This window comes from Papio anubis, chromosome 19 (genome assembly GCF_008728515.1).
Source record: "Papio anubis isolate 15944 chromosome 19, Panubis1.0, whole genome shotgun sequence".
In the NCBI taxonomy this organism is placed as follows: domain Eukaryota; kingdom Metazoa; phylum Chordata; class Mammalia; order Primates; family Cercopithecidae; genus Papio; species Papio anubis.
Window position 1 is genome coordinate 34,730,763 of NC_044994.1, and position 20,423 is coordinate 34,751,185.

The 20,423-nt window shown below is 35.6% G+C and overlaps 1 protein-coding gene across 3 annotated transcripts in view; it reads right to left on the reverse strand.

The window, feature by feature from the left end:
* Positions 1-742: 742 nt before the first annotated feature.
* The window catches only part of RIT2 (Ras like without CAAX 2), a 376,034-nt gene continuing 356,353 nt past the window's right edge, over positions 743-20,423 (reverse strand). For 2 of the 3 annotated variants that reach the window (XM_003914331.5, XM_009192645.4), the window contains one exon: positions 743-1,248. In XM_003914331.5, coding sequence (XP_003914380.1) covers positions 1,021-1,248 — 228 coding nt within the window. In that variant the 3' untranslated portion in view covers positions 743-1,020. Of the gene's footprint in view, positions 1,249-6,547; positions 6,582-20,423 lie in introns of all 3 variants that reach the window. The other variant, XM_017951678.3, reaches the window with a different exon arrangement.

Genomic DNA, 20,423 nt, shown 5'->3' on the forward strand with positions numbered 1-20,423 from the left:
TTAAACATTCAGAACTGTGCTCTCTGGTAGTGTATTTTCTGAGCTTGAATTTAATAAACCCATTCACACTATGAGAAAAAATGAGTGAATGGGCAATTTCATTTTACATGATGAGTCATTGTAAAACAAACAAGAGAAAAGCCTCTGGTAGCATTTCATGTAAGGGAAGAGAGGAGATTCTGGCAATATAGGGAGCTCATAGGTTCTCTGGAGCCCTCTAGTCTCATACCGTGCAAATGGTCCTGATGCAGGTGAAGCAACCCTAAGAAGGACTTCTCAATGAGGGGAGCAAAGCGTCTTTTAATGAGCTTATGAACCACCAAATTCATAGTAGGTTCTCTCTTCCCACTACAGAGACAACATCCTTTTGCCACAGCCCAGTGCCTTCACTGTGATACTTTTGCCACAACTTAACTGGGGCAGAGCACTGTAAATATGTAGATATTTTATTTCAGCTCTCCAATGACCCCAAACCAGTTCCTATTATTAATAATTCCTGTAAGGTTTATCTCTGGAGCATTCAAGAAGAAGCACCATGACTTCTACAATAAGAAAAGACCAGGCTGCAGATTTCTGCTCTGAATTATATCCTGAGCTTCTTCATTATTTACTGAGATTCCTGAAATGCAAACAACCAGAGTGTTATCAGGCAAAGGCAGATCCCCTGAGCCTTTTATCATTCTCGCTGCAATTTTGCATATTTCCTTTATAACCAGACAGCATACCAAATGAAGCTAGACTCTTTAAAGGGAAATGAGGCAATTGGAATGTCAATTTTATTTAGTAATATATTGTAAAAACTAAACAGCATATCCAGCTGATTGACAAAATCCATCCAACTGTTAAAGGCAAAACAAAACTATCTCAAGAGGTACAGTTATGCAGATCTTGCTTTTACCTACAGGCAGATATTTAAAGAGAGAGAGACACACACACAGAGAATATTGAAGCAGAATGCTACATATGGAATTGTCCAACTAATAAAATTCAGAGAGAGCGAGGAACTCAAAAGCAGGGATATCATGTCATATTTTCTCTCTTCTTCTTCAAAGAGCCTTTTAGCTTCTTCCACAGGCTGTCTTTTCTCTTCAGTTTCTTTTCCATCAAGGATGGCATGGACTCCTTCTTGCGAATTTCCCTCACTAAGCCATGAAAAGCATCATCAATACAGAATCTGAGGGCTGCGGAGGTCTCAAAAAAACCACAATTATATTCTTGGGCCAGATTCAAGCCTTCTTCTGTAGAAACCTAAGGAAAAAACAAATACTATTTAAAAGAAAGAGAAAGACTCTTCAATTAAAAATATGTTCTCTACTAGAGCTGTGGACCCCAGTTACATTTAAAATATATAGCAATGTGAGAATTTGTTTTAAGAGAGAATCCTAGAATTTTAGAATTTGAAGGACAAATGAGAAGTTAGAATCCTTGAAAGGATGACTGATTTAAAAATTGAACTAGAAATCAGCTCTCTGGAATTCAAAAAAGCAATATAGCAAAGTGATCAAAGAATAGCTTTATATTAAATCTGCTTTGTTTCAAGTACCAGCTCAACTACATTTCAGCTTTGCAAACTTGGGTAAATTTTTTGACTTTTTCCCCCCAATTTCCTCAGTGTAAGATATTAATATCTACCTCAAAACCTCTTTGTTAGGGTTGAGTGAGATCATCTAGAAGAGACACATGCTGGGCACATGTTTAAAGCTCTATAAATGTTAGTTGTTATTATAGTCCAGAACTTTCACTTAAGAATAAGTTGAAGAGATGGAGTTATCATAAAATTAAAAAAATAATAATCTGTCAAAAGAAAATGAAAAGCAAACACCACCATTACGGGTAAATAAGCCTCTCTCTAGCCAAATATTCCGGAGCAGGTTTGACTCTCCATAAGTTTTGGTGTCACTTATCCAGACTGTGGTTCATGCTGTTGTAATGGATCTCTAGAGATCATAGACTGACTGAGGCCAGGGACCATGTCTGTCTCACTTATCATTCCTTTAGTATCTACTACAACTCCTGGTGCCTACATCACCATTAGAAGTATTGGAAGAGTTTAAAGAATGATCAACAAAATTACCCAAGGTTGAATAAATATTAAGTAAAATATAAAGATAAATTATACACATATATTAGCACAGTGGATTCTATGTTCCTGTAGCTGGTACTAACATTCCTACTCAAAATTTAGTGCTCCCATGAAGCCCTACCAGATTATCAGTCCGGAATCCTGAGTTACCAGGACTCTGAATAATAAATAGACCTCCTAACTCACCCATTTTGGATGTGTGGTATAACTAAGAAACAAAACAAAACAAAACATACACCACACACACAACTTTATTCTTTTAAGTTGTTGACATTTTGCGATTGTTGCAATCAGGGCAGAAACCAACTTTTAAAACTGTTACAACACATCATATGGTTAGTAAGTGGCTGAGCTGGAGTGTAAAAATCTATCAAGTTTATCTGATCCCAAAGACAGGTTCTAGATTGATCTCACTACTTGCTGTTAAACAGAGATGAGTAGCTTGTTACATTTTAACCCTATGAGATAAAACATGACTGGATTCTCTCTCTTTTTAAATTTTTTTTCATTCCTGCTGGGAAACATACCAATTTTTTTTTAGCTCATTTCTATCTTAAAATAACTTAAGAAATGCAGTGAAAACAATCAACTAAAGCTAATAACATTCTGAATTGCCAGCAATTAGGCAAAGTTGTTTATTAAGTAACTTCCCTGATTTTCAAGTTATCACAAGTGATAATCTTACCAAATGGTATGACACTGTATAACGTGGGTTACCATTTATTTTTCAGTCACCTGTAAGAATTTTCCCCACCCAGAAGCTAATAATGCATATTTTACATTTTTTATAGCAACACAACAGTTCTGGAATTATTTTCTATATTTATTGGCCTTCATTAGGTTACACTCATATTAATACAGCCTAAATGCCTCTGTGACTTGCAAAATATTTTTTGTTTTGTTTTGTTTTGTTGCTACACTGCTTTCTAGCAGCCAAGGAGTAGATTTTTGGCAGCTCAGCTCCAGGCTGTCAGGTGGGTTCTGGTATATTCCTCTTGTCTTCTTATTTTGGGACTCAGGCTAAGAGAGACCCTCTTATCTTGGAAATGATATTCCAATACTATAGAGAAGATGCACAGGAGGCAGAAATTATTTTAACTATATCCCAGGGGCCAAATGACACATGGAGAAACGTAAAGTCAATGAGGCGGGACATATGCTCAACTCACATTGAAGCATGGCCAGAATGGAGAGAAAACACAGAATTTCAAAAGAATCATTCAATTGATCACAGTTAATATAAATGCATTACAGTCTCCAACTTTAAAAGACAAAGACTGTCCAACCAGATTTTACAATAATCACTTGCAGTTGCAGTACATTATATGTAAAAATATAGAAAGTGAAATTTGAATGGAAATTTACACATGAAAAAAGCTGCTATAGTTTAAATATCAGACAAAGTAGACAGTAAGTAAAAATAGAGCATTATTTGAGCAAAAGGGAAATATTTTATGATAATAAAGGAAGATATTATACTAATTAATTATTATGTACTAAAAATATAGTCTCAGTTTAAATTTTAACAGTTGACAAAATAAAATCCAAAAGTTTAGTGGGATATTTTAATGTGTCTCTCTCAGCAATTGAAAGAACTGGTAACAATCCTATTGACACTGCTCCACAAGATAAAGAGAGAATCCTCTCTCCCTAAATCATTCTATGAAGCCAGTATCACTCTAATACCAAATCCAGGAAAGGACATAACAAAAAAAGAAAACTACAGACCAATATTCCTGATGAATATAGATGCAAAAATCCTTAACAAAATACTAGCTAACAGAATCCAACAGCATATCAAAAAGAAAATCCACCACAATCAAGTGGGTTTCATACCAGGGATGGTTTAACATATGCAAGTCAATAAATATGATACACCTCATAAACAGAATTTAAAACAAAAATGACATGATCATCTCAGTAGATGCAGAAAAAAAGTTTGACAAAATCCAGCATCCCTTTGTGGTTAAAACCCTCAGAAAAATCGGCATAGGAGGGACCTGCTTTACTGTAATAAAAGCTATCTATTACAAACTCACAGCCAATGTAGTACTGAATGGGAAAAAGTTGAAAGCTTTCCCCCTGAGAACACAAACATGACAAGGATGCCCACTCTCATCCCTTCTATTCAACATAGTACTGGAAGTCCTAGCCAGAACAATCATACAAGAGAAAGACATAAAGGACATCCAAATTGGTGAAGAGGAAGTAAAAATGTTGCAGTTTGCTGATGATATAATTGCATACCTAGAAAACCCTAAAGACTTATCCAAAAAGCTCCTAGATAAATGAATTCAGCAAATTTCAGGATACAAAATTTATATACACAGATCAGTAGGTCTGCTATACGCCAACAGCGACCAAGCTGAGAATAAAATCAATAATCCGTTTTACAATAGCTGCTAAATAAATAAATAAAATACTTAAGAATATACCTAACCAAGGAGGTGAAAGACCTCTACAAGGAAAACTACAAAACACTGTTGAAAGAAATCATAGATGACAGAAACAAATGAAAACACATCCTGTGCTCGTGGATGGGTAGAATCAATACTGTGAAAATGATCATACTGCCAAAAGCAATCTACAAATGCAATTTCCATCAAAATACCACTGTCATTCTTCACAGAACTAAAAAAAAAAAAAAAAATCCTTAAATTCATATGGAAGCAAAAAGAAGAGCACATAGCCAAAGAAAGACTACGTATAAAAAAGAAATCTGGAGGCATCACATTACCTGACTTCAAACTATACTATAAGGCCATAGTCACCAAAACAGCGTGGTACTGGTATATAGGCGTATAGATAAACGGAATAGAATAGAGAACCCAGAGGCCGGGCGCGGTGGCTCATGCCTGTAATCCCAGCATTTTGGGAGGCCGAGGCGGGCAGATCACAAGGTCAGGAGATCAAGACCATCCTGGCTAACGTGGTAAAACCCCGTCTCTACTAAAAATACAAAATATTAGCTGAGCGTGGTGGCGGGCGCCTGTAGTCCCAGCTACTCAGGAGGCTGAGGCAGGAGAATGGCATAAGCCCAGGAGGCGGAGCTTGCAGTGAGTCGAGATCGTGCCACTGCATTCTAGCCTGAGCAACAGAGTGAGACTCCATCTCAAAAAAAAAAAAAAGAGAGAGAATAGAGAACCCAGAAATAAAGCCAAATAGTAACAGCCAAGTGATCTTTGACAAAGCAAACAAAAACATAAAGTGGGGAAAGGACACCCTATTCAACAAATGGTGTTAGGATAATGGGCAAGCCACATGCAGAAGAATGAAACTGCATCCTCATCTCTCACCTTATACAAAAATCAACTCAAGGTGGATCAAGGCCTTAAATCTAAGACCTGAAAACATAGAAATAATAGAAGATAACACTGGAAAAATCCTTCTAGACATTGGCATAGGGAAAGACTTCATGAGCAAGAACCCAAAAGCAAATGCAACAAAAACAAAGATAAATACTTGGGACTTAATTAAACTAAAATGTTTCTGCACATCAAAAGAAACAATAAGCAGAGTAAGTGAACAACCCACAGAGTGGGAGAAAAGCTCTGCAATCCCACAGAGTGGAAGAAAACCCACAGAGTGGAAGAAAATCTCCACAATCTATCCATTTGACAAAAGACTAATATCCAGAATCTACAAGAAACTCAAAGAAATCAGCAAGAAAAAAAACAAACAATCACATCAAAAAGTGGGCTAAGGACATGAATAGACAATTCTCAAAAGAAGACATACAAATGGCCAACAAAAATATCAAAAAATACTCAACATCAATAATGATCAGGGAAATGCAAATCAAAACCAGATGCAATATCACCTTACTCCTACAAGAATGGTCATTATCGGAAAATCAAACAATAATAATAGATGCTAGCATGGATGTGGTGAAAAAGGAACACTTTTACACTGCTGGTGGGAATTTAAACTAGTACAAACACAGTGTAAAACAGTGTGGAGTTTCTGTAAAGAACTAAAAGTAGAAGTACCAGTAGATCTAGCAATGCCACTACTGGGTATCTATCCAGAGGAAAGTAAGTCATTATACAAAGATACTTGCACATGCATATTTATAGCAGCACAATTCACAATTGCAAAAACACAAAACCAGGCCAAATAACAAGTGGATAAACAGACACACACACACACACACACACACACACACACACACACACACCATGGAATACTACTCAGCCATAAAAAGGGACAAAATAATGGCATTTGCAGCAACCTGGATGGAATTGGAGACCATTATTCTAAGTGAAGTAACTCAGGAATGGAAAACCAAATATTGTAATTCTCACTCATAAGTGGCAGCTAATGCACTATGATAATGCAAAGGCATAAGAATGATACAATGGGGAAAGGGAGGTAGGGGGATAAACAGCTACACATTGTGTCCAGTGTACACTGCTCGGGTGATGAATGCACCAAAATCTCAGAAATCAACATGATAAAACTTACTCATGCAACCAAATACCTACTGTTCTCTCAAAACCTATTGAAATAAAAATAAGAAATAAAGAAAAAATTAATAGGCAAATATTCAGTAAGGATATAGGAGACTTGAACAAAACAAACTCAACTGATCCAATTGACATATACAACATGCTATAGCTAACAAATGAAAAAGTCACATTCTCTTCAAGTTAACTTGGAACATTTATAAAAACTGACTTTATCCTAAAGTGAATCTCAAAACATTGCAAAGAATAAAAATTACAACATAGTCCCAAATAAATGAAAATGATCTAGAATTAAAAAAAAAACTCTACTAAATTCCCAAATATTTGAGAAAAAGTATATATGTAAGTAGTCAATAGGTCAAAAAAGAAATTACACAAACATTTTCAAAATATTTGAAACTAAATGCTAGTGAAAATGTACTGTATCAAAACCTGGAGGACTATCTATAGCTTTATTCATAATGATGCTTATAGCATTACAAGCATGTTTTTAAAAAGCATAAACACTCAAGTTTAATGATCAAAATATCAACTACAAAAAGTAACCAGAAAGCTCAACAAATTAATTTAAAGAAATTAAAATCAAAGAAATGATAAACATAGAAATAATTAAAAAAAAAAAACAATTATGCAATAGAGAAGACGAAATCCAACATGAATTCTTTTTATAAAGATGTCAAAATTTATAAAGCCCAGGCAAGACAGATTAAGAGTGATGAAGAAAAATAAGTCATAAATAAACAATATTAAGAATGAAATAGCATATATCACTTCAGATACTACAAACATAAAAAAGATAACATGTGAACATGATGTTTGTCCCAGTATATCAGAAATATTCGGTGAAGGAGTAATTTCTACCAAAATATAATTTTCAAAAGCTTAAATACAAAAAAAATTAGAAATTCTATATTGTCCTAAACATTACACAAAAAATTAAATTTGTGATTAAAACCTTTTCTACAATTTAGTCTCTATGACCAGAGAAGCCTTCTTCAATGAATATGTGTAGATGTATGCAACAAAGACATGCAAATTGTTTACAGTAACATTATTCACAATAGCAAAAGCAAGCAAACAAAAACACTGAAAGCAACACAAATCTTATTACCAGGAGATTTGATAAATAATTTGCTATATATTAATACAATGTGATGCTGTTAAATATAAATAAATGGCATAGTATTATATACAACTTAGATAAATCTTACAAACATAACAATGCTGAGTGAAAGAAATCAGACCTAAGAAACATTGTTAGTAAATTTTTAATTTTAGTATAGTTTTCTATTTACAGACTATGGCAACAATAATTCCCATTTACCCCACATCCAGTTCTCTCTATTGTTACATTAACACGTTACACAATTACATTTTTCGAGAGTTTAAAAACAGAAAAACTATTGTTTAGTGTTAGGAGTCAGTATAGTGTTTCCTTTGGAAGGAGATACAAGAAAGTTTTCTGGGCGCCTTTAATAATCTTCCATTATTAACCAATATGGTGATTTTAGGTGAGTTCATGTTGTTTTAATTTATAAAGCTCTATACTTATAATTTGTCTGCTTTATATGAAATTGCAATTAAACACTCAATTAAATAAATGCATTGTAAAACATGCAGCACTCCCTTTGAATTTGGAGCATAATTTTGTACTCCAGTATAGTAATATTTCTGTAGCTAAATATTGCAACATTCACAGCAAAAAAGGATATGTAAGATCTCCAAATCAACTCAAATCACATCAAATCATGCTTTGTCACAAAAATGAGTTGGATCTGGTTAGGTTATGCTAACAAATACGTTAAGAAAGACTTTTATTTATCATATTAGTTTGGATTTTTATCGCAATATAACCAATCAGATGACAAATTGTAGACTTGTATTAGTTTTGGGTGCGAAGGTTCAATATCATAAAGATAATAAATCATTTCAAATTAGTGTATAATTTCAATGAAAATACATTAAAACCCTGAAAACTTTTGAATCATAGGATGTCATACAATGATACTAAAATTCATACAGAAGAATAAAGGCACAAATAGAGAAGAAATATTTGAATTCTAATAAGAAGGAGGTAGGAAGAAGAATAGTAACAATAATGTTGGTCTCACCTGATTAAGGCCATCTGTAAACCTATAATGGTCAGGCAGTGGGGCATTAGTTAAGGGTTAGACAAATAATCTTATTACAATGCAATAGAGAACCTGGAAAAAGATCAACATATCTATGAAAGCTTTTCTATTATTAGGATATCATTCCAAATCAGTGGAGAAATGAAGATGTTCTCAGTGGCACCCTGACATTGAGTTACCATTTGGATTATTTTTGACCAAGACGTATAGACGTTATTTCTATCAACATAGAAAGATAATTTTTCTTTAAGAAGAGTAGAAGTAGAGAAGGATTGAAGTTAAGTCTTTAGCTAAATCCATAAATTTTTTAAGTATTTGAAAAAGATATGTTTAGTTGTATATATATAGTACATATATAGATGTACATATATAGATATACATATGCATATTTTATACAAACACACACTTACATTTATAAAATATGTTATAATGGTTCAAATGCAAGCATCACAAATAAATCATTAGGGACTTCAAAATTCAGTTAAAATTCCAATGTGATAATCAAGCTCGACTAGAAATAAATTTAGTAAACAAATCCCATGCAAATGTTCTTGTTGGAATGATATACAGCAAAACAGCACCTTTAATAAATGATATAACTGAATATTTTATTTTTTGTAGGAGGCTGAAGTATATTTAAACTGTGCCTACTCATTACTTTGATACGTAATATAGCAATCATGGACCACCTAATTCAAAGCATAAAATGTAGTTTGCGTATGATCTTAGATTTATTATCAAAATATTAATTCTGTGTTATCTAATGGAAGAATATCATGAATTTTCACATTTGCTATAATATCTAAATGGAAATTAAACTTAGTAAAACATTTAATCTTTTCTATATTTCCTTAAAAATTATTATTAGATCAGTGACCTAAAGTTTTTATGTTTTAAGAAAAATACCAAAGTGAAAGCATACTTTAACAATAAAGTTTTATGTTTCAAGAAAATACATTTTCAGGTTTTAAGAAAATTTCATGTCATACTAATACTGACAAACCATACATTTGTCATACCTATCTTTGACCCTTGAAATTTATATGCCATAAATTTAATGCAAGAATTTGAGTTCAAACATGTCAAAAAAACAAGCCCCAAAATATTAATTTTTATATATTTCTTGGTTTTATTCTTTCTATTATGGTCGTTTTGAAGGTCCATTTGAAGGCCATATTGCAACAGCATCATAGGGAGTAATTTTTAGGACCACAACAATCCACTAGTGGTGGTCTGACTGGTTTGGAACTAGAATGTATTACGAGAAGTAACAGCTTCCATATTAGAATTGAAAACTAAGGTAATTAACATATTCTTTTAGCATAAGATATCTTGTCTATCTGAATTTTAAGTAAAATTAAATTTTAAGTAAAATTAAATATTGAATATTCATCAATATTCATCTACTTGATATAGTAACTCCTAAGAAAGAAGCACAATGGTAGAGAGGACTTAAATTTTCTTATTTTTCAAATGAGGAGTTTCAGGCTCAGAAAGGTTAAGCAGTGGTTAAGAAATGGTTCAAGGTCACACATCTAATTAAGTAAAATGTCCATCAAGTTCTACTATCTTCCATTAAGCACCGCTTCCCTTCTTTCTTGCTGTCTCTCATGGGGAAACATTTACAGTTCCCTGTGCTGAGATTCTATACATATTTAGTTGATCTGATGTGAGGTTTTACAACTTAAGATCATTCTTAAATAGTAAACAAATAGCACACAATATTTTATATTGCACTTACATGAAAAGTTAAATTTTAAATAAATATAGAAACGTGGGGGGTGGGGAACAGATGTTGCAGAGAGATTATTTTAGGGGTAAGAAGCAATTGATGCAGATATCATTATACCACAGTGCCCCTCAATTGTAAAGAAGGAAAGTTTTTGATTTAATGTGCCACCTGGAGGCCTTAGAAAGCAATGGCAGAAAACAAAGAATAAAGAAAAATGTCTCATACAAGTAATAGAAAATTTCAATAACCCAGGGGTACCAACTTTTTAATATATATGACCTTTTTCACCAAAGAAGATCACCATGTAATATGCCAGACACTCCCTGAAATGCCATTTCCCATCTGCCAGAGGAGGCATTAGAACACAGCCACAGCTGCATGGGGGGTTGATGAGACCACTGGGGCAAAAAGACAGGCAGAGCCTGTTCTAGTCCAGCCCAGCTGCTAGTGGGAAGCGGCTAGCATCCTGGCCAATTAGACTTTCAGTCCCAGCAATACGCTGACTTCAGGGGCTTTCTAGCTCTCTGCATATTTTTATTTTTTACCTGAGCTCTGTAAAAATAAAATACAATAAATTAAATTATTGTAAAGGTAGCCAGAGTAATGGTGGTTGCCTAATCAGCGATGTAATTCTTAGCAACACAAAAGGAAACTCTGACACTGCTTTGCTATGATTGCTAACCTTGAGTGAGGGAGACTGGCAGAAAGATGGGTCTGGCTCCTCCAACAGAAGCTTTGTAAGCAAAAATCTTAGTGGTTATGCCTACTGGGTGCTGTTAAAATGCTTAGTGCATACAGCAAACTCTTTGGGATTTATTTTATATTTTTAATATCTTCTTGTAAGTGTTTCACTCCATTATTTCCCATGGAGCTATTAATTTTCATTATGCAGCCTACATTGTCAAAGTAGCAGGAATCAAAATTTCCTGGGAAACACATCTTATTTGCTAACTTGAAGGAAAAGTGGCCTGAACTTGAATTTTTCTATTTTAGTTTGTGTATAATTGATTTAGATCAGTTTTAATGATATTAATGGCCTTGCCAGTTTTGGCCAGTTGTAGTGAAAGTGCTTTTGATTTATTAAACTTGATTTATTCACTTATTTAATATGAGAGTTACTTTTTTAAAAAAGAGATCATCTTCCGTTTAAAGGTAAGTGCTTAGATGTCATCACAAACTCCTTCCGGGAAAAGCAAAACAAAGCAAAGCATTGGCAAGATGTCCCACGCTTAGCTGCAGTCACTGAAACATGGCAAACCATTCTTGACAGCTCAGAGTGTGCTCACACGGTGTTCCTTCCAAGAGTACTCTATCTGCTCTGCTGTTTTTCCCAATTATCTTTTTTAGATGGGTGAGCAAGTCTGCAAACTAAGCAAGAAACTCAACTGGTGAGGAGATGTCTGTAACTTCTTAGCACATCCCTCTTTTAGAAGGGATTATGTTGGAGTCTCCTTCTCTAGTACTGTAAATGAGGAGGGCAAGAATCCTCCTTCCCTTCTTTGCGGCAGGGAGAAGGAAAAGAACTCCTGGTCTTGGTATCAAAAACTCAGATTTCCACCTGGGTTCTTAAACTGGGAAGGGGTGTGGATTGTGGAAACGCAAGGGTAGGAGTCAACAGAGGCAGTTTGGTTGTGTGCTTGTCTGTAGGTCTCTTTAGAATGTGGAGTACATTTTACACCATAGAGCCCATCATTCCTCAACACATATTTTTATGTCTTTACATATGGCTTTTTTTTCCCCCATCTGGAAAGTCTTTCATTTTTCTTCTCTCTCACTTCTTCCTGACCTACTCAAGGGTTTACAGACCAGTGCAGTCAGTCGATGGTGACCTTGGTGGCCTCTGCTTTGCTGTGCAGCTTATCTTCCTTGAGGGAAGTTCATAGGCCTTAGTTGTTTTATCTCACCAACCAAACTGCAAGGCAGCTGGACAGAAATATTTTGTCTTATTTTAATCCTCATTGTGCCACACATTAAGCAAGCCACACACTTTGCAGTGGCGGGTGCTCATTAAATATTTAATTTGGATGATGATGAAAATGACACCAAATAAACAGTCACTGGAGACCACAGAGTCCATTATAATGAGTTCATAAAATTGAAATTTCAGAGGCCAGGATATTGCCCTCGACTGTATTTTTGCTATATTGTGGGCTTCAGCAAATGCCTACAATTATGCTACAGTGGGTAGGTTCTGGAATCAGATTACCAGGATCCAAATCCTGGCTACACCACACTTTAGCCATAAATTCTCAGGGAGTTGCTTAGACTGTGGTTTAATTTCCTCATAAAATTCTACATCATAGAATTGGTAATAGGATTTAATGAGCTATTACATGAAAGGCACTTATATAGTTCCTAGTATACTGTATACTCCCAATAAATATTATTTTTGGTTTATCTGTTTGTTCACTGTCTGAAAAGAAGACAGAGGAAATTTTAACTTTTTTCAGACCACATTTTAGCCCGTTTATAATTTTTTCTACTTGTCACCATGACCTACAAATTCTACACGATGTTATCTCTGTCTGTTTCCCCAAGTCCGATTCATACCACTCTCCCTCATTGATTATATCCCATCATATTTGATACATGCCCAGTACAAAATCTTCTTGCCTTCAAATATTTACAGTTGTTGTTTCCTCTGCCTGAAATGTGCTCCCCTACAGGTCTCCTCCTGACTGTTTTCTTCAAGTCCCAGCTGAAATATCACCTCCACTGAGACACCTTGCCTAACCGTCCTCTCAAAAGCATTCTCACACATCCCCACTAATGCAATCCCATTACTCTTATTTTATTGATAGGAAGGGTATTTAATTACTATCAATAGTAATTAGTGAGATGATCTCACGAATTTGCCTATATGTATTTTTCATCACCCACCAGTATAAAGTAAGCTTAGTTATTGCTGAAAATGTGTCTGTTTTGTTCACCTCTGTACCTGATCTCCAGCAAAGTGGCTGGCACTTAAGAGGGCTCATTATTTGTGGATGACATCACTGGAACCCAGGCCATGGGAATACAGCTGAGGCTACAACAAACAGAGGAGTTGGTTGTCGATTGAGACAAACAGATAAAAAGAAATCTCAGATCAATGACAGTGGCCAGCACAGGGTACAGCACTGTGGTGGCATTTACAAGTAGTGCCCAGCTCTGTCTTAGTGGTTCTCAGCTTCCTGAGACAGGGAGCCTTAATCTTAGACCTGAATGGCAAGTAGTAATTATTTAGGTTAGTGAGGGGAGGTGGGATGTTGGGGGAACAGGAAGGAGTCTTGGTAAAGGGACTAAGAAAGGCCTAAGGCAAAAGTGATCATGGTGCTTTTGTGGGATCATCAGTAGTTAATATGGTTTAGACCAGAGCACAAGGGAGAAGAAGTGAATAAGAGCACAATCAGAGGAAATTAGTGAGTTTAGATGTCTAATTTATTCAGATCTGTATGAAATATATTAGGAACCCATCAAATAAGTAATTTTTAAAAAGCCTATTTCTTGAGTGCCTACTCCGGAAATGTAATAGGTTTTCTCTGTCTTGCTGTTCTGGAGAGATATTGATTGAATGGAAAGAAAAGCAGGACATAATAAATTAAATGGTGTAGCCAGTCGTTCTGAGAAACGGGATGGTAATGGCTCTAGGGTAAAGGGTTTTAGACTGCTTTGTACAGGAGACATTTGAAGTCTCAAAGGCCTTGTGCTTTTCATCCCAGAAGCTCTGGTGTGCAGGGCGGAAAGGTTGCCATGGCAGCCAGGAGTTGCCATGAAGGGAAAAAAGAGAAGGTTGATGCTAAATATTTTGCTAACAGCATTATCTGCCTTCTTTTTTGAATTTTTCTCCTAAAGACTTTGCTTTTAAAAATACCTTGCTAAAAATACAAATCAATAAACTTGGGAAGTATGTGCAATATATATAAATGCAGGACTATGCACGTGTAAATATACATACATGTATGTGCATGCTTAAGGATATCTTCACATGTTTGCACTAATAAATAAATGTGTATATTTGACATATATTAAATCAATGGTTCTTCTGAACCTTCAGGGGATTGGTTATTATGAGTAACTAAATTTTCCATTTAACATGGCCTAAAAATGTACTCTTTAAACACCAAAGAATTTTATTATTTAATCTGTTATGTTAACAAATTTGTATTAGGTAAAAATAGAAGGAAAAAACTTATGTATTATACTTGTAACACATAAAACAGTTATAATTAAATAATAAATTATATAACTTTACAATGTCTGGATCTCCTGCAGAATATAAGACCAAGAAGGCAAGGGATATTATATTGCCAGCAACACCTCAATGCTTTACAAGTGAACCATGTTCAATAAACACCTTTCCTATCTCTTCACTGAATGGAGACTGAATAAATGGATAGGAAGCTGAGCAAAGAGGAACCAACCAGTTACTACAGAAGAAACTCTCCGTGAATTAACTAAAGAATTGGAAGCTAAAATCTCACTTGACTTACTTAAGGTTTTAACTTATTTTCATTAACATGTCTATGCAATTCACTGAAAGTGTCAAAATGCTTGATTACATATGTTGTCAGGTTAGAACATGACCCTGCAGAATCTCTGGACAGAAAAATAAGAAGACCGGGTCTTCACGCCTTCTTGAATGTAATCTAGGGACCACAATAACAAATGACTTTGATGAAGCCTAGAGGAAAGCTCAAGCCTCCCCAGAGGTATCCTGGGCTCCTTCAAGCTCACAATCAACTTGTATATCTTTTTGGATTATATTTGGGTAAAGCATGCCATGAAAAGAAGGATGAACTAGAGCAAAATAAATTTTACAAAAGTTCTAACCCCAGCATCTACAGAAAACAAAACTGAACCAACATTCTACATTTTCTGGCCTTACACACAGGGAGCCAGGTATTTTTTGAAAATGTAGGTGCCTGTGCTTATTGGTACCACTATACATTTATATTTCAATCTTAACAGAGTCATCGGTGCTCTTGTCAATCGTTCTACTTATTATCAGCCAGTTCCCTTTCCTATTTCTCATTTAGTTCTTCAAATCCTTCATTTCTTGTCTCAGGTCTCTGACCCCATCCTTATTTTAAGCAGATGCTCTCACCCTCCTATTTCACCTCAGTGAGGAAATAAAAGCATCCCAAAAGTATGATTTCAACATCCTGGACTAGCACCTGGAAACTCATCTGTATTATTAGACATCTTATCTTACTCTTGTCTTTGTCCTCTCAGGCAAAGAGAGGTTACTGATTCTTGTCAAGTTTGATACCGCTATCTGGGCTGAATAACCTTTTTTTTTTTTTTTTTTTTTTTTTTTTTTTTTAATCTATTTCAATCCTGCAGTACTAGTTCTCCCACCTTTTTCCCACATTTTCAGTCTTCTTCTGTAACAGCCCCTTTGGTTTCAGAAAAATATTCAAGTCTCAACTATTTTTAGTATTCAGTTCATTTACTCTCTTATATCTGCCCTTTTTATAAGATTAAACAGAGAGAGGATAGGGCTGGGGAAGGAAAGGGTTAGAAAAAAAAAGATGTACAATTTCAAAATAAAATACATTATAGGTTTATGTGCTGGTTTATCTTAATCACTTCTAATTTTCACATTAATGTTCACAATCTGTATTCTATTTCAACTCATTCTTCTAACGTGGTTTTGCAAAGGTATCATTCTTACTGTCAAATCCAATACATGCTTCCAGCAATTTTTACCAACTGCAATATTTGACAAATTGCCTTCCCTTATTTCAATTTTTCTCCTTTGAATTGATGGTTTCCTCCTTTCTTGATTTTCTAGTCCTTTTTTTGGATAACCCTTATTTTATTGTTATTTTTATTTTTATTTTGAGAAGGAGTTTTTCTCTCATCACCCAGCCTGGAGTGAAATGGCACAATCTTGGCTCACTGCTACCTCTGCCTCCTGGGTTCAAGCAATTCTCCTGCCTCAGCCTCCCAAGTAGCTGGGATTACAAGCATGTGCCAGCGTGCCTGGCTAATTATTATTATTATTGTTGTTGTTGTTGTTGTTGTTGTCCTGGCTAATTATTATTATTGTTGTTGTTGTTGTTGTTGTTATTTTTGTATTTTTAGTAGAGACAGGATTTCACCATGTTGGCCAGGCTGGTCTCGATCTCCTGACTGCAAGTGATCCGTCTGCCCAAAGTGCTGGGATTGCAGGCATGAGCCACCATACCTGGCCTGATTACCCTTTCTGAATATTCTGTCTGAATATTCTGATGTTTGACTCTTCACTCAGGCTTTTCACAATTATGTGCCCATTGATTCTGTCCTTGATTCTGACCAGGACTTAAATCATCAACTCCTACAGTTCCCATGCCTTCAAGCTCACAATCAACTTGTATATCTTTTTGGATTATATTTGGGTAAAGCATGCCATGAAAAGAAGGATGAACTAGAGCAAAATAAATTTTACAAAAGTTCTAACCCCAGCATCTACAGAAAACAAAACTGAACCAACATTCTACATTTTCTGGCCTTACACACACCTTACACTGCACCTGGCCTATACTTTTAAAATTTACATTCTCTGTCTTGATAATAGACTATATGTCTGCAAGTCTCCATCCCCTGGATTTTCGGAATATTATATGTAGATCCAAGTGACTGCACAGATGACAGCTTTTAACTGTTGCAAGAAACCCCTCTGTGGCCTTAGAAACTCCTTTCATTTGTTGCTTCCCAAGCCTAGTTGCTTGATCATTCTTCGGGTGAACAAAATGACCTGCCTCAATGGCTGGACACACAGCATGCTGGCGTAAGGAAGGTAATCTTGACAAGTTTGTTAAGAAGCAGCAGCCTGAGACTGCATTTCTAAGTCAGTGACACCTGTTTTCTCTTCCAGATTCTGGTCATGTCAGAGCACCTGGCAAACAACACTATCACTGCAATGGCTTGTCAGCTCACTGACATTATCTGTGCTTTATCCTCTACAGAAGCAGCTGAGAACATAGTTTGTGTTAGTCAAAACAGTAAGTCTCACTGAGATACAATGGAAAAAAGCATCCTATTTAAGAGGATGGTTGCTGAAATCAAACGGCCTGGGTTCTAGTCCCATTTCTGCCACTTACTAGTTGAGTGACCTTAATTGAATTACATATAAACTCTAATACTCAATGTCCTCATCTTAAAGTGGGTTAAGAGACATGATTGATTTAATAAACAGAAGGCCATTTGCTTATTGTATACTAAATGTAATGATATAGGGACTTTTTGCTTGTTTCTTCATTTAACGCATGGCTTGTCTCCCTGCATGCATCATGCATCCTGATATGAGTGATGAGTTTGATTCTTGTTTTTATGACCACCATGAGAGGGTGAGGTTGGGACTCCTATGATTAGATATTCTAATATAGTTGACTTTATTGCCATATCTGTCCTCAGAGTAGTAGACTCTTCCTTTGGGCATATTTTACTGAATCAGACCTAAAAGCATTTTGCTAAAATCACAAGTCTTCGTTTGCAAAAGCAATCACAGTTATGTTAATCAATGCAGGCTAGAGTCACTTTTCTCTTCAATCTGTTGAGAGACATAGATATTGTTTCAGTTTCCTCGTTGTTTTCCCACACTTTTCTTCCGCATAGTCCTGTAAATTCCTTGTTTTCCTTCATTATCCTGTTTTATCACTTTAGCTTTTCTCCTTGGACTTGTCTATTTTTACATCTTCACTAGTCAATATCCTGCTAATCCTTACAGGTTTTCTAAAGTAACTCTCAGTCTCCACTTCAAGAAGTGTTTGCTGATCTCTGAGACTAGGTATAATTTTTCTTTTTTAAATAAAGAAATCCATAAGCATTTGCTTCTTATCACTTGTCTATTATTACAAGTAATAATTTTTTCTTATTCTTTACTAAAGGTAACTTTCATGGACATTAGAGCAGTGTTCCTTTTATCTCTATGTCTTTTACAAGTGGAAAAATCATCAAACTGACTTGAAAACCTGACCTCTATTTCCTAATATTAAATATTAATGAACTCATTGTTTATAAAATCCTTCTCTTCTTCCAATTAACACAACTCTTTCTTTAGTAATTTCAATTCTTAGTTCATCCCCCTCTCATAATATGTGAGTATCAAAGCGACCTGAATTGGCACTTATTTTTTAAAAATTATTATTATTATTATCGTTGAGACAGAGTCTAGCTCTATTGTCCAGGCTGGAGTGCAATGGCACAATCTTGGCTCAGTACAACCTCTGCCTCCCAGGTTCAAGCGATTCTCCTGCCTTAGCCTCCCCAGAAGCTGGGATTACAGGAATGCACCTCCCTGCCGAGCTATGAATTTGCTCTTGAGATCAGCAATTAATTTTTCTCAGTGACACCTAATTCAGCAAAAGTACCAGTTCCTTTGACCAACTGTAATTTGTTTAAGTGCAAACCATGCATTGAGATGGAGGAGGCAGGGATTAGAGGCTGCCTGGTAGAGATGTAAGCCAAGAAATCATGGAATCATTGTCATTAGAGACACTGCCAGAAATAAGTTTATTCACATGTGAGAGAACTCCAGGCCATTTGTATAGGTCTCACTGGGAAGAAGTTAATAATATTAAGAGGAAAATAATTATCTGTTAATTTTATATCTTTTAGACTTATGCCTGGCATGTATAAACAGATCCAGAATAAACCCCTCCCATTTCCTTCTGTACAATAACTCTTCTAATATAGAAAATATAGATCATGTCTTCTATTAATTGTTTTACCACTGAACTGTATTCAAAAGATTGTTTTGTCTTATTTTCAGAAGACAGACTTTAACCTGCAGAATCTTAAACAAAAATGACGCAGAGAGAAGAAAAATGAGTATATGGTTCTATCTTTCTTTGTTCTTATAGCAACCAAAAATAAGTATCCACAGAACAAATAAATATCAACAACAACGATGAAATTTTGGTTGCAAGATCATTACATTTCTAACAAAAAGGTTGCGTAACTGCTTGACCACACCAGATATTAAAGGTTTTTTAAACTATGGTTGATACTCCCTCTGATTGGATAAGAGTAGAATTTCAAGTCTTAGTTTGTCCCCCTCTCATAATATGTGACTATCAAAGTGACCTGAATTCACTCTCAACTTTTTAAAATTAGTTTTTAGTTGAACCACTGCACTGAAATTTATTTGTCATATTAGAACTTTCTGCTTTCTAGGAAATAGCTTCCTTCAATGACCTATTCCAAATGCATTTTCCCTAGCTTGCAGCCTCTTAGGAACATTGGATTAGCAATGTTTTTGTTGATCTCAAATCAACCAATGCAGTGTATATGTAACTAGTAGACCCTCCATAAATATTTTCTAAACTCTAATCATTCAGGTGAACATTAGCAAGATGAGTTTCATAATGCTGCCATGCGTCACTTAATGATGGGGATACATTCATGAGAGATGTGCCATAAGGCAATGTCATCGTTGTGCAAACATCATAGACACAAACTTAGATGGTACAACCTACTATATACCTAAGCTACATGATATAACCTATTTTTCTAGGCTGCAAACCTGTACATCATATTGCTATGCTGAATACTGTGTGCAATTGTAGCACAATCGTAAGTATTTAAACAACAGAAGGTACAGTAAAAAATCAATATAAAAGATTAAAAATGGTACACTGGCCAGGTGCGGTGACTCACGCCTGTAATCCCAGCATTTTGGGAGGCTGAGGTGGGGGGATCATGAGATCAGGAGATCAAGACCATCCTGGCTAACACAGTGAAACCCGTCTATACTAAAAATACAAAACATTAGCTGGGCGTGGTGGCAGGCACCTGTAGTTCCAGCTACTCGGGAGGCTGAGGCAGGAGAATGGCATGAACCCAGGAAGCGGAGCTTGCAGTGAGCCAAGATCATGTCACTGCACTCCAGCCTGAGTGACAGCGCGAGACTCCATCTCAAAAAAAAAAAGGTACACCTGTATGGGACGCTTACCATGAATGAGTAATGAGTCAATGTGAAGGCCTAGGACATCTCTGTACATCACTGTGAACTTTCTAAACACTGTACACTTAGGCTACACTAA